The sequence below is a fragment of the Oncorhynchus gorbuscha genome, linkage group LG08 (assembly GCF_021184085.1).
Source record: "Oncorhynchus gorbuscha isolate QuinsamMale2020 ecotype Even-year linkage group LG08, OgorEven_v1.0, whole genome shotgun sequence".
Classification (NCBI taxonomy): Eukaryota; Metazoa; Chordata; class Actinopteri; order Salmoniformes; family Salmonidae; genus Oncorhynchus; species Oncorhynchus gorbuscha.
Genome location: NC_060180.1, coordinates 27,892,903 through 27,906,931, shown reverse-complemented (window position 1 = coordinate 27,906,931; position 14,029 = coordinate 27,892,903). Strand labels below are relative to the sequence as shown.

The 14,029-nt window shown below is 40.3% G+C and overlaps 1 protein-coding gene across 2 annotated transcripts in view; it reads right to left on the bottom strand.

Annotated features, from left to right (window-relative positions):
- ret (ret proto-oncogene receptor tyrosine kinase) overlaps positions 1-13,509 on the bottom strand; it is a 31,332-nt gene extending 17,823 nt beyond the window's left edge. Inside the window, exon 1 of one of the 2 annotated variants that reach the window (XM_046359018.1) lies at positions 13,205-13,509. In XM_046359018.1, coding sequence (XP_046214974.1) covers positions 13,205-13,268 — 64 coding nt within the window. In that variant the 5' untranslated portion in view covers positions 13,269-13,509. The remainder of the gene's footprint in view (positions 1-13,204) is intronic. The other variant, XM_046359017.1, reaches the window with a different exon arrangement.
- Positions 13,510-14,029: the final 520 nt, after the last annotated feature.

Sequence of the window (14,029 nt, the reverse complement as noted above, 5' to 3'; positions counted from 1 at the left end):
CATCACTATTAGCCACAACAAATTTGATTTCGCAATGTATCATACATATTGGCAATTCATAGCATATAATACGAATTGGAGGACGTAACATATCATGCGAAATGGATGATGGACATCCACAAATTAAAGCACATCATGTGAAACGTAACATATCATACTAAATGGAGCGGCTCAATTTACGTGTACTGTGTTACGTCGACCCCTGAGTCCAGGTTGCCATTGAAAACATGTGGTTTGAATTGAAGAGGGCAGTCCATAAACGCAGACCCCGAAGGATATCAAGGATCTGGAAAGATTCTGTATGGAGGAATGGTCTAAGATTCCTCCCAATGTGTTCTCCAATCTCGTAAAACATGATCGAAAAACACTCAGTGTCGTTATCCTCACAAAGTATTGAAATCAGGGGTGCCAATCATTTTGATACGTATCTTTTTGAGACACGTATTACTCCTTAACTCCTTCAGCAAAATATATTTCTCTTAGCAATTGTATTAGTATGAAATAATATCTTTGTAACAAAAACATTTGCATACATTATATCTCAGTATTTGAATTATTTATTTTATACTGTCTTTTTTGTCATCTATAAAAAATAATGAGAGTCGCACACTCTATATATTAACTCCCAGTAATTTATTGTGTAAATCACTGTCTTTTTTCCTCATCTTTATCAAGTGTGCCAATCATTTTGGAGGTGACTGGACCATGGGACACATATCCACTGAACGTAGCTTTTATGCCTACAACATCAGTGAATTTCACAATCCTATTACACTTTTTTTTAAACTGCCTAACTTGAGGGTGTGCCTGCACATACAACATCATCAACTATCAGAAATCTCTTCCCTGATAGGCCTATTTCAATTACGCCACCGTACATGTCAAATGATGAGACTACACAATATGATGAGACTGTATCTGTACAATATATACGTTTTACTGGCATATATCTTATTCTTATGTCAACGGAAATTGAAATGAGGGGCTCAAATGACACGTAAGCAGTAATGAGTTTCTCACATGGTCCATAAGGATGTGGTTTCCGTTTCTCCTTGGTTTCACCTTGGGAAGTATAATTGCTGAGGATAACATGATACCGGGAAGGGGGGGGGGGTTGTGGCCAATGTTGGCTAATCTATAAAGTGCAATAGCAGGCTACTGTATGCATGTTTTACAGGAAAATTGAGATGTGAGTGTTAGACCTGTAATTATATCCCATGTTGTGTTCCTGTCCAACGTCGGTGGGGACGGCCATTTAGGGAACACACTAATGTCATTAGCAGACAGCGAAACTAGATTTCCTATTTCTGTTGGTGCAGTTGAGGCCTTGGCTCTGGTTTCAGACATTGATTTAATTTCGCTGTGCTTGGGAGACAGGGGGTCGAATTGGTGGAAAGAATGTGTCCAGTCTTCCTGAAGGATGGAAATTCAGTCAGCCAAGCTATGACCCTCTTTATTAAAAGCTTTGCTAAGATGAAAAACAAACTGAAGTGCCAGTGGTCCACTTGTCTGAAAAATCTTGGCCAAATTCTGGCCAAAAGCATTTACCCTCCATACAATTCTGCTATTTGGGCTATATTATTTGGTTTCGCTCCACATCTCAAAGTTAAGTGAGGAACATTAATCAACTCCAAGATCTATTCAAATGAAAGCCATTCATAACACTTGATCTGCTTGAGAAAAAACCCCGTAAAGGTGTAATCCACAACATTTGGACATACATTTGAACATAGATTAAGAAAGTGAAGAGGTGCCAGATTTTGTATAGCAACATAATCATGAAGAATATCAAGTGCTAAGAAAAAAGCTCCACCGATCAGTGTTCACATGGACAGCGTAGCAAGAAATGTGACACGTATTCTTACAGCATCCAGCGTGTCCAAATCCAAGCAGCATCCAATGACCATCAGAGGGAGACATTTCCCTTTTCCAGATCCAACAACTAAAACAGTCCCCCTGCCCTGAAATCCAAGGCAACAGGGGAACATGATAACTGTGTCGCAGAGGAGGCTGGAACGGCTCATAATAATGGCTGGAACGGCGCAAATGGAATGGCATCAAACACCTGGGAACCATGTGCTTGATGTATTTGATACCATTCCACCGACTCCGCTCCAGTCATTACCACGAGCCCGTTCTCATCAATTAAGGCCCTTACCAACCTCCTGGGCTGTGGAGATAACACTCCGAAAACAAAGTGCTCGAACATCCTCTTAAGATTCTGAATCCTAAATGCTTGAGCGATGTTTACAAAAAGGAGCCACATCATTGTGTATCAGGGCCAATAGACAAACTATAAGAGCTGATTGTACATAAAATAATATCTGAAATAAGTATTGGGTTTCTTGATCCTTACCTCCTAAATCAGAGGCATATAAGAAACAGAGGTACACTCAGAGAAGATATGAAGGGAGGCATATGTGGACTGACAAGAATCAACGGTCAAACAACAAAACAGGTGAAATTATAATTCAGTAGTGAGGGCTGACTGTGGCTTGAGGTTGGACATGGTGGGTGAACCATATGCTGGCGACTCAATTGGTTTATATCAGTTAAAATTCAATTTATTTCCAGGACGGAAGCCAACAGAAAAGCAAGCAGTTTATATCAAAGCTAATTAATTGAAAGCATCAAACCCGCTTGGGAGCAAATAGGTTTCTTTGTTCAGTGATACCCTTAAAGGTTTAACACTGGAGTGACTCAGGACTGGGATGATTGAAAACCGGAGACATTCAATGTTAGAGACAGTCACTTCAGCAGATGCGCTCACTGCTTTGACCTCTCATAACCATGGCAAGGACTATGACCACAAACACGTGATGCAATCTGAACATATTGATTTCAGCTCAAAGGCATGGCCAGGATTTACGATGGGAAGATACGACTTTCAGAAACCGACACTTCGATCTAATTACCCCCGAAACTGATGGGTGCTAGACATTTGCGTTGGATGGGGTGAGTTACCCCATGTAATGCAAAGAACTAAACACCTTATGAAAATGTACACCATGAACGCAAAGCATTACGTATCAACATTATTGTCAATTAGAAGAACCGTCCGATTTTTAAAAAAAAATGCAATTTTCATCAATTGATATGTCCTTCCTTGAGGGGTTTTAAAGAACACTACGCTGCTGCTATCGTTATGGTGACATGTCACTTTTTCTTTATATTGATTTAATAACCATTACATGCTATAGGTATGAATGAATTGGTTTGTCTTGTCTCCTCCTTTAACCGAAGCCTAGATAGAGACAATCATCTGTCGCAGGACATAAACAAACAACTTGAAACATGTCTGCATACTCAGACCGCCGGTGACAGATAAGAAGGATGTTTAGGATTGGAACAGTTTGACAAACAGACAGCCTGGGGACGTCCTCTGACTCTCAGCTGGCCAGGACAAAGACAGAAACTCAATTAGCTCACGACGCACATCACCGGAGAGATTTACCATCTATGAGCTCATGTGCTACACTAGAGAAAGAGCCCCAGCTCCAACAATTCTCTGCTTACTCATCTGTCTCAGGAGTGACAGACACAGACCCGGGTTCAAATAGTATTTTGAGCGTTTCCTTGAGCCTGCCTGGAGTGCCAGATTGGAGGGGTTTGCCGTTTTGAGACGATTCTATTGGTTCCATAGTGCCAGGCAATGTCATTGAAGCACAGCTAAAGTATTTGAAAGATTTCAACAACAATTTGAATCCGGGTCCGAAAAGATGTGCATCTAGTAGTGGTCTTGTGTCTGGGCAATGAGTTGTCTGACTGTGACAAGAGCAAAGCCCGTGCCCTTTCTACCAAGGTCAACATTCATTCAATGCATCTGTCCCCCAGTAATGGCCCATCGGAAAAGTCAAGTATATGGCAGTGGGCTAATCAATAGCAATACTAATCAACATGTTCATGCTCATTGTTTTAACTGATGAGCTAGAGAAAAACACGCACAGTTAATTCCAAGCACGTAAAGTAGGGCTCATTGAATTATACTACGATGTGTTTTTGTCCCCCCAAAAAAACTACAACTGTGGAATCTGAAAGTCTGTTATCGAGTCATGTGGGTCATAATCATCACGCACACGATCTGCTTGTGTATAACCCATTATTCCACGCAGAGAAGGTATAGAAAACACCAATGTGAGAATATAAATCAATCTAAATCTGAACGCTGTCACGATCACTCTGTTTCCAAAAGTAAAACAGTAATGAGAATAATTACGGAAGACTGAGAATAATTACGGAAGACTGAGAATAATTACGGTAGACTCTATACAAGATCCAATTAACTAAAAGGCCGCAAATCAAGCAATAACTCAATTGATGAAAGTTATTATTGATTATAATGTTCTTCGTTTGCATTGGCAACACACAGAATTGCTACATGATACTGTCATGTCCAGATTTTTGTCGGCGTTGTTCATCAAATCAAATCAAATTGTATTTGTCACATGCTGAATACAACAGGTGTAGACTTTACCGTCAAATGCTTACTTACGAACCCTTTCCCAACAATGCAAAGTTAAAAAGTAAGACAACTTTGCTAAATAAAAAGGAAATATTAACACAATAACGAGGCCATATACAAGTAGTACCGCTACCGAGTCAATGTGCAGGGGGGTACGAGGCAGTTGAGGTAATTAAGGTCACATGTACATGTAGGTAGGGTTAAAAGTGACTAGGCAATCAGTAGAGTTAATAAACAGAGTAGAAGCAGCGTATGTCAAGATTGTGAAAGAGTTTGAAAGTGTGTCTATGTGGCATATTATTATATTATCAATATGCATGTTGGTGTGTGTTTTGTGTGTGAGCAGATGTAGTGCGTGTGTATGTGTGAGTGTGCGGGTAGAGTCCTGGGAGTGTGCATAGAATCAGCGCAAGAGAATCAGTGCACAAAAAAAAGAGGGGGGGGGGAGAGGATCAATTCAAATTATCCGGGTAGCATTTTGATTAACTGTTCAGTAGTTTGGGGGGTAGAAGCTGTTCAGGAGCCTTTTGGTTCCAGACTTGTCGTACTGTTGCAGCGAGAACAGTCCATGACTTGGGTGGCTGAAGTCTTTGACAATTTTTAGGGCCTTCCTCTAACACCACCTGGTATACAGGTCCTGGATGGCAGGGAGCTTGGCCCCAGTGATGTACTGGGGCTGTACGCACTACCCTCTGTCGCGCCTTGCGATCGGATGCCGGGCAGTTGCCATACCAAGCGGTGATGCAGCCAGTCAAGATGCTCGCAATGCTGCAGCTGTCAAACTTTTTGAGGATCTGAGGGTCCATTCGAAATCTTTTCAGCTTCCTAAGGGGGAAGAGGCGTTGGCGTGTCCTCTCCACGTCTGTGTTGGTGTGTTTGGATCATGACAGGTCCTTGGACACCGAGGAACTTGAAACTCTTAGCCTGTTCCACTACAACCCTGTCGATGTGAATTGGGGCGTGCTCGGACCTCCGTTTCCTGTAGTCCACAATCAAATCCAATCAAATTGTATTTGTCACATACACGTGTTTAGCAGATGTTATTGCGGGTGTAGGGAAATGCTTGTGTTTCTAGCGCCAACAGTGCAGTGATATCTAACAAGTCATATCTAACAATGCGCACAATTTAAAGTAAAGGAATGGAATTAAGAATATATTAATATTTTGACAAGCAATGTCAGAGCGGCATAGACTAAGATACAGTAGAGTAGGATAGAAGACAGGATATACATATGCAAAATATGTAAACACTATTAAAGTGACTAGTGTTCCATTATTAAAGTGACCAGTGATTTCAAGTCGATGTATATAGGGAAGCGGCGTCTAATGTGCTAGTGATGGTTATTTATCAGTCTGATGGCCTTGAGATAGAAGCTGTTTTTCAGTCTCTCGGTCCCAGCTTTGATACACCTGTACTGACCTCGCATTCTGTATGGTAGCGGGGGTGAACGGGCAGTGGCTCGGGTGGTTGTTGTCCTTGATGATCTTTTTGGCCTTCCTGTGACATCAGGTGGTGTAGGTGTCCTGGAGGATCATCTCCTTTGTCTTGTTGATGTTAAGGGAGAAGTTGTTGTCCTGGCACCACACTGCCAGGTCTCTGACCTCCTCCCTATAGGCCATCTCATCTTCGTTGGTGATCAGGCCTACCACTGTAGTGTCGTCTGCAAACTTAATGATGGTGTTGGAGTCATGTGCTGCCACGCAGTCGTGGATGAACAGGGGGTAGAGGAGGGGACTAAGCATGCAACCCTGAGGGCGTTGAGGGTCAGTGTGGCGGATGTGTTGTTGCCTACCCTCACCACCTGGGGGGCGGCCCGTCAGGAAGTCCAGGATCCAGTTGCAGAGGGAGGTGTTCAGTTACAGGGTCCTTAGCTTAGTGATGAGCTTGGATCATTCATCAAAAAGCACTAACAAGCTTCATCTCGCTATCTAGCAACATACTAGTGATAAGGATAGGCCAACCTCAAACTGATGTTTTTGGTTCCATCAATGTTTGGCATTTGAGTTACTGCATAGTGGATTGAGACCCAATGTGTTGTGTCCACGGGGCTAATTTAATTAATGAACATTCGTCATGCTTTTGTGTTGTGGAACTGCTTTCTGTGGCCTCTTTATGTGATAGCGTTGCAATTGAATTCAACATTTTGTTAGTCAGAGTAAGGGGATGTTTTTCTTTGTAACAATTTCTTTGCTTGACGCACATAGAAGAACCTCAGGTAGACTAATGTCGTAACATAGTAATCAATTCCCCTCATAACATAATCCAATTAGCCTCAGAGATGACAAGAACCGAATGCAATGTCCCATGTTAATCAGTCAACAATAAATCTAATATAACATCTCCTTAGGGGTTAGCTAACCTAGCTTCGACTACAAATTCAGTTGAAGAATTCCTCTGGGAATGACTGGGACATTAGGAAGTGAACAGAGGACAGGTCATGCAGCAGCTGATCTATGTTCATGTCTTCCTCAACATCAGGCCACTTACATGAAATGCCAGTTCCAAATATATACCGTTACGTTATTATACTGTTATTATTTGACATGTTCTTATATGTTAAAGTAACCTGTAGTTTTCTTCCCTCGGGGGTTTTTCCTAGCCAATTTGCCAATTTGCTCTTTGCGGTCTCGACCGGGTTACTGCATGACAGCTGATGTAAAATAGGGCTTTATAAATACATTTCAGTGATAGATTATCTGTATTGTAGCCAACGTATAGGCATTGTCTGTGTTCGACACCATAAGCAATAACTGCCCTGCCTCCGCTTGGCATTTTCTCTTCATTTACCACTTCTCAGGTTTCATGCTTGGTCACAGCAACAGCACTTCCTGGTCACTGATTTTGACAACTAGGCTATACAATACCTGCTGATGTGTTAGACTTGCCTTGCGTGTTCAATCAAATTGGCATGCTGTCCATGCAATCGGCGTGATCATAATGGCCCTATACATAAAGGGAGGGTCCCTAAATTCATCCAACAAATAGAACACCTTATTAGTCCAAAGGGTCCAAATGCCACTGCCAAAGCAATCCCAACGCTGAGCCATTTCTACATCTATCGCTACCCTGCCTGGTCAAAGAGAAAGCGAGAAAGAGGCTTAAAAAGAGCTCAGCTCAGTCGTGCTATTCTTCGTTGTGGTAAATGATCGGTCAAACACAGCATGCATCACCGACCACTGGAAAATTATTTGTCAAGACCCATGTGAGAGAAGAAAAAAAAAGAGCGCTAAATGCCCCGGGGACACAATTTCAATCAATGTCTCCTTGTCCTTCCACCAAAGCTAATTGGAATGTGCCCGTGCAATGGGTAGGAAATGTGACCCTTGACTGACTGAAGGATCAGGGACAGTGCCAGTGCAGGGAAAGGTTGTTGTAGCATCCATGCAGTAGAGGACCCTAGCAATAGACATACATACTGTAGACATTGGGCTTGGTCTCTCATGCTGTACATGGCAGTGAACCAATTAAGTACAATACAATGAGTACCTCGGTCTTTGAGAGAGAAGCACATTTATATCATTCTGGTGTTTTTGAGTATATGATTTTGTGACTAGGTTTACCTATAACAGTACACGTGCAAAATATGAATACAGTAAAATATCTAAATACACTGGTAAAACTGGAGTCCATATAAAAAAGAATGTATGTTTCAAAACAATTCCTATAGCTAAGCAAAACATGTCGATAGAACATCAAATGTAGGTAATACATTGTGTGTTACCACAATATGCTGATACCCTGAGGACAGTGTATCAACTCCTACACATGCAAACTACTGCCTATGGGAAAAGGTCCTCATTGACCCAAGAGTATCGCACAGCTGAGCTTTTATCTCCAAAACATTGCAGTAACATTGAAGTAACATTTGCTGATGTGGGGAACTGACATTCAACATGTTGGCTTGGTTTTGCTCCTATAGTGCACGTTCTATAGCGTACATTTTCACCACAGAAAAATTCCCATAAACCAAACTATGACTGGAATAAAAGGAAAGAAATGGGGTAGCACTCTAACAAATACGTTTTTCTTTTCTTCCAATTATACTAAAAGAAAACGCACTGACAGCAAGAGCAGAAAATGTAGAAGATTTAGAATGCATCCATAAGCAACCCAAGACACAAGCTTAACTAAATCATATAATGTAATAAAGGCCTAAATCAAATAGTGTCATGTATCAAATTAGATTTATTGGTCTGGTCCTTCTCAAAAGCAATGGATGCTGATGAAAATGATTGTGCTAATTCAAGGAGGAGAACCAGGTGAACTGTCCGCTAACAGAACTTCCTGTGGGAGGTGTAGGGAGCCAATCACTAGGGATTACCACTTGGGATAGCGTTTCAAGGGTTAGAGTTCCTCCCAGGGCTACAAATAGGGGTAATAAGGTCAAAACAGCAGGATCTACAGATCAATGTTTTTATACCTAAAACATCCATGTCTCTTTACTTATGAGATGCACCATGTTCCTACTTCCTACAGGTGACTGATTGATGTTCTGTCAGTGGTAACCTTTTCCCCTGAAAAGGGTCAACTCACCTGAACCTCGAACATTGACCGTGCAACCCTTTGGTCATAACAGTAGGCTACCCTCAGCTCCCCGATGGTGATTTCACACATTTGTTTCCACCAGACAATTGTCATCAAATTATGGACAGGATTGGGGAAATTCTCCCTAGATTACTTTACATTTATTGTTTTTCATGAAAGATGAGGGCCTATAACGTCCTAACATTTTGCTCATCTTAGTAACCTGAACTTTTGAAACACTTAAAATGATATATATTTAATACACAAAGATTCTGGATAAAAAAATATTTCCCAAAGTATAGGAGGGGTTTGCTCAGGAAATACGGTACCTTTTTCACTGAGGACAATAACACATTAATAGCTCTTCAGAGATAGATGGGAGGGGTTGAGGGGAGCTGAAGGATGGGACTAAAAGCAAACAAAAGATAACTAATGTCAAATATACTGTGTCCGTAAAATATATATAGTCTGTATAAGCTGGAAGTAGAAGCCTAAGTGTTATTGTCCATTGATGTACTCTAAATAGGTGAGGGATGGTAGGGTTAGGGGGAAATAATAAAGGAAAATAAATGTTTTTTATTTATTTTTTAAACACATTAATAGGCTAAGTGTAGACAGGTAGCTAAGTGTACACAGGTAGCTAAGTGTACACGAGAGAAAACACAGTAATCCTAGCAAACATTTAAGTCAGTCGATCTGAATCATATATTACATGACCACAAATTTGACAGAGCTGGATTACGTGATAAATCAAAAAAAGTGTTGATCTTTAGGCCACCTGTGTAGTCACCGCTTTCATGACGTGTATGGAAATATACACAGATATCAGATTTTGGAGTGTTTGAATAGAAATACAATTTTAGCCTTCACGTTATGCTAAAATAATACTGATTTCCAGCAGACATTTTGCATGCGCTTCTCGATCTGTACACCTCCTGTATATGTACGTGCACAAACTCTCCAACCAGCCACCATTTCAAAACACTGATGGCCATTACAGGAGCATTGAGTGCCAATTTCCTTTGTTTGATTACCCCAGCAGGAACCATGTATACTGAACAAAAATATAAACGCAGCATGTGAAGTGTTGGTCCCATGTTTAATGAGCTGAAATAAAAGATCCCAGAATTTTTCCATACATACAAAAACCATATTTCTCTCAAATTCCGTGCACAAATTTGTTTACATCCATGTTAGTGAACATTTCTCCTTTGCCAAGATAATCCATCCACCTGAAAGGTGTGGCTAATAAGCTGAATAAACAGCATGATCATTACACAGGTGCACTTTGTGCTGGGGAAAATAAAAGGCCACTCTAAAATGTGCAGTTCTGTCACACGACACAATTTCCCAAGTTTTGAGGGAGCGTACAATTGGCATGCTGTTGCCAAAGAATTCAATGTTTATTTATCTACCATAAGCCGCCTCCAACGTCATTTTAGAGAATTTGGCAGCATGTCCAACCGACCTCACAACCGTGTAACCACACCAGCCCAGGTACTCCACATCCGTCTTCTTCACCTACGGGATCTTCAGAGACCACCCACACGGACAGCTGATGAAACTGAGGAGTATTTCTGTCTTTAATGAAGCCCTTTTGAGGGGAAAAACTCATTCTGAAGTGGTTGGGCCTATGCCCTCCCATCCCACCCATGGCTGCGCCCCTTCCCAGTCATGTGAAATCCATAGATTAGGGCCTAATGAATATATTTTAATTGACTGAGAACCTTATATGAACTGTAACTCAGTAAAATCATATAAATTGTTGCATATTGCATTTATGTTTTTGTTCAGTATACCAGTTATTGATAACTTGGGGCGGCCATATTGTCCAAGGTATCATTACAATAATTAGAACATGACTGTTAACTGTTCAAATATCCATCTCTACAAAGGCTCATGATTTAAAGCAGAATCCCTGTATAGATAAATCATATAAATAGATTAATTTTCAATAAAAAAGCTATTGTAATTGCTGTGGCTTTAATGTGATTGAAGTTTGCTTTATTTTAATATCATCTGAAATAGTTAGTGTCTGCATTTGGCAAATCACTTTATACCTGTATGAAATTCCATCTACCTTACAGGTTGGATATCATTAGTAGGCCCACTTCACTAAATTATGAATGATTAAGTGACAAATATTTACAGTCAAACTCAATCAAAAGACATTGTTTTCCCATCAAAACACATGTTGTAGTTCCATCTCTCCACTGTTTTCCAAGTAACAGTCATGTCCTCTTATGGATGACCCTCATCTAACCTTATTGTTGTCACCATCAGTGGCCAATCCTATCCATTGACCTACTATCATTTTAAAAATGTGATGTACTGCCCTGTCTTTAGTTATGCGTTATAGGACGCATTTGCTATTAGAACGGTGGGTTGGTTCAGTTGTTAAACTGCCTGTACCTTCTCATCAGAAAACAAACATGCAGTGTTTGCCCAAAGACTGGTGCACCTGCCGCACACCTGCCCTCAGACCGTCACCGGGCGCGTGGCTTTTGTTCCGACAAAACGAGCAGGTGTAGAATCCATCCAATGCTCTCGTCTAGCCTGTCCGATGCTGTATTCAACACCTATGCAATTAGGACTGGGGCCTGCAAAATAACGTACTATTGACTCTCGAAATCTAGTTTAGGCCTACTCAATTTGATAAACAACACATCATTTCATAGGCCTAAGAAACGCGGGGACATTGGTTCAAAACAGGGTAGTGTATAGGGCCATTTCTGTTTCAATCTGCACATTTTTACGACACTGTAATAGGCCATATAGGCCACTTATCGTTGCTCCAGCTCCTCAAAATCATTTGGGTGTGATTTATTGCGAGTTTAGTTTCCAGATATCCCCTGCGGACTGAAGACAATATAAAGGCAAAGTGGTACATTCTGTAGAGCATTACTAAATGCCAACTGCTGCCACTGTGAAAAATAACCAAAGAACATTTACACAACTATGACAACTGAAGTACTTTATCATTTTTTACAAACTCTCCCATGGGTGATTACGTAACACATTAATTCCATACTCTCAAAAGTGAATGAAATAGGTCTAGCTATATAGGCTGATGTTTTTTTTCCCTCCCTCAATTCAAAGTAGCCTTACTATAATTACACTTAAAAATAAAAAAAATGCTAAACTGACTTTTATATGAACAGTTTATATGTGCTCTAAATTTGGATAAATATTTTAGTTATTCTATCAATACTTATACACAATGGTCTATAGTTGAACAACCTTTCTGCTTTAGCGCTCAGGCCACACACTGCGATTGACAAACTCTTGAGCCATGAGTTAGACTATAAATATAGTCTGGTTGGGGGTAGAGTGTTAGTACAGTTGGGCAGTGGGATTGTGAATGGGATTATAATATTATGGTATATAGCTGTATGCATTTTACTCACGGAGGCCATGTGCCATGCCATGCATATCACGAACGGAAAGGACAATGTATTTATACTATATGCCAGCAGCATGCCTGTTGTCTTATAACATGTTACTGTTATAAATACTCTCTGAATCCCATTCAAATCCCCAAACGAATCAAATGGCATACGCGTTTTAGTCCATTTTAGACTATACATATTCCATTGAATTTGCCGTGAATGTTGAGTCATGGGATTTCACGTCTTAGTAATGTGTTAGGAACGAACATACTGTATTTGCTTGCATAAGAAGCAAGATATTTGGAATTGAGATTTGACATTTCGTGAACATTTATTCGAATTGACATTAGTCACATCAATCTCTGTATATCATCTTGACTATGAACAAGATGCCCTGAGAATTGATGCTGACGAGAGGACAAACAATGATTGGCTACACTCCAACTAGGACATGTTTGTTTAAGTCACTATAACTAAGCTAAATGAACATGCTTGCTTAAGTCACTATAACTAAGCTAAGTTAAAACGTTCAGCCACGAACAAGCTTTACGCACGTTTATGCACGGCCCTTCATAAATCACACAGCGACATTAACGTTTCGTTTGACTACGTATATTTCCATCTGATTTCATCGGAAATTAAGTCAAATCCACCTATTCTGTAAGGTGAAACGAATTTGAATAATAACAAAGGTAAACTACATGCTTGCTACATGCAAACTAGGCTATGTTGTTCATTCAGATAAACGCACGCGTATTTAGATAGATTTAAACTCCATTCCCAGAAAACCATGAGATGCGATAGAGGCTAATTGAGGCTGACCCTTACCTTCACACAACAGCAGGAGGACCAAAACGATGTTTCCCAGAGAGAAACCACACGTTTGCCCCATAATCGCCAATCATAAGTGAAAGTTGCAGGATGAATAATCAAAAATCACGCGTAGAGACCACTGGTATAAAAGAACCGTAGAGAACCTATGGATAAAAACGTAAGCAAGAGTAATGTACTAGTTTTCCCGCACACAGCTCCTCCGGGCAAACAATGAAGTACATTGACGGAGTGCCTGTCCCATTGGGCTGGTCTCTGCAGCTTTAGCTGCTTGACCGTCTGTAGCGAGAAGTGCAGGGGGAGGTTTAAATCAAGCTAATATTCAGCGATGTATTTTTTCAGTCCAGCCGGAGCAGCACACTGTACGAGATAACATCTCCCCACACAAAACAAATATATATATATATATATATATATATATATATATATATATATATATATATATATATATATATATATATATATATATATATATATATATATACATCACAGAATGTCAAATCATTAACACCCCCCCCACACTCATTTTCCTATTAGTGCTAATGAAAAACATCTCAAAAGTGCTGTGCTTTTTACTTCTTACCTCATGCCTCCTATTTGTGAAGTTAATTTTCCAAATATGCTTATGTCATATGTCTAGGATTATTGGACATTATTAGACCTTACTTTTAGGTGACTTAATGGTAGAATACAGGTCTTGATAGGTCTATGGCCAAGACTAACCGGTGCCCCCGCACATTGACTCTGTACGGGTATATAGCCTCGCTATTGTTATTTTACTGCTGCTCTTTAAATTGTATTTTTTTGTATTATTAAAAAAAA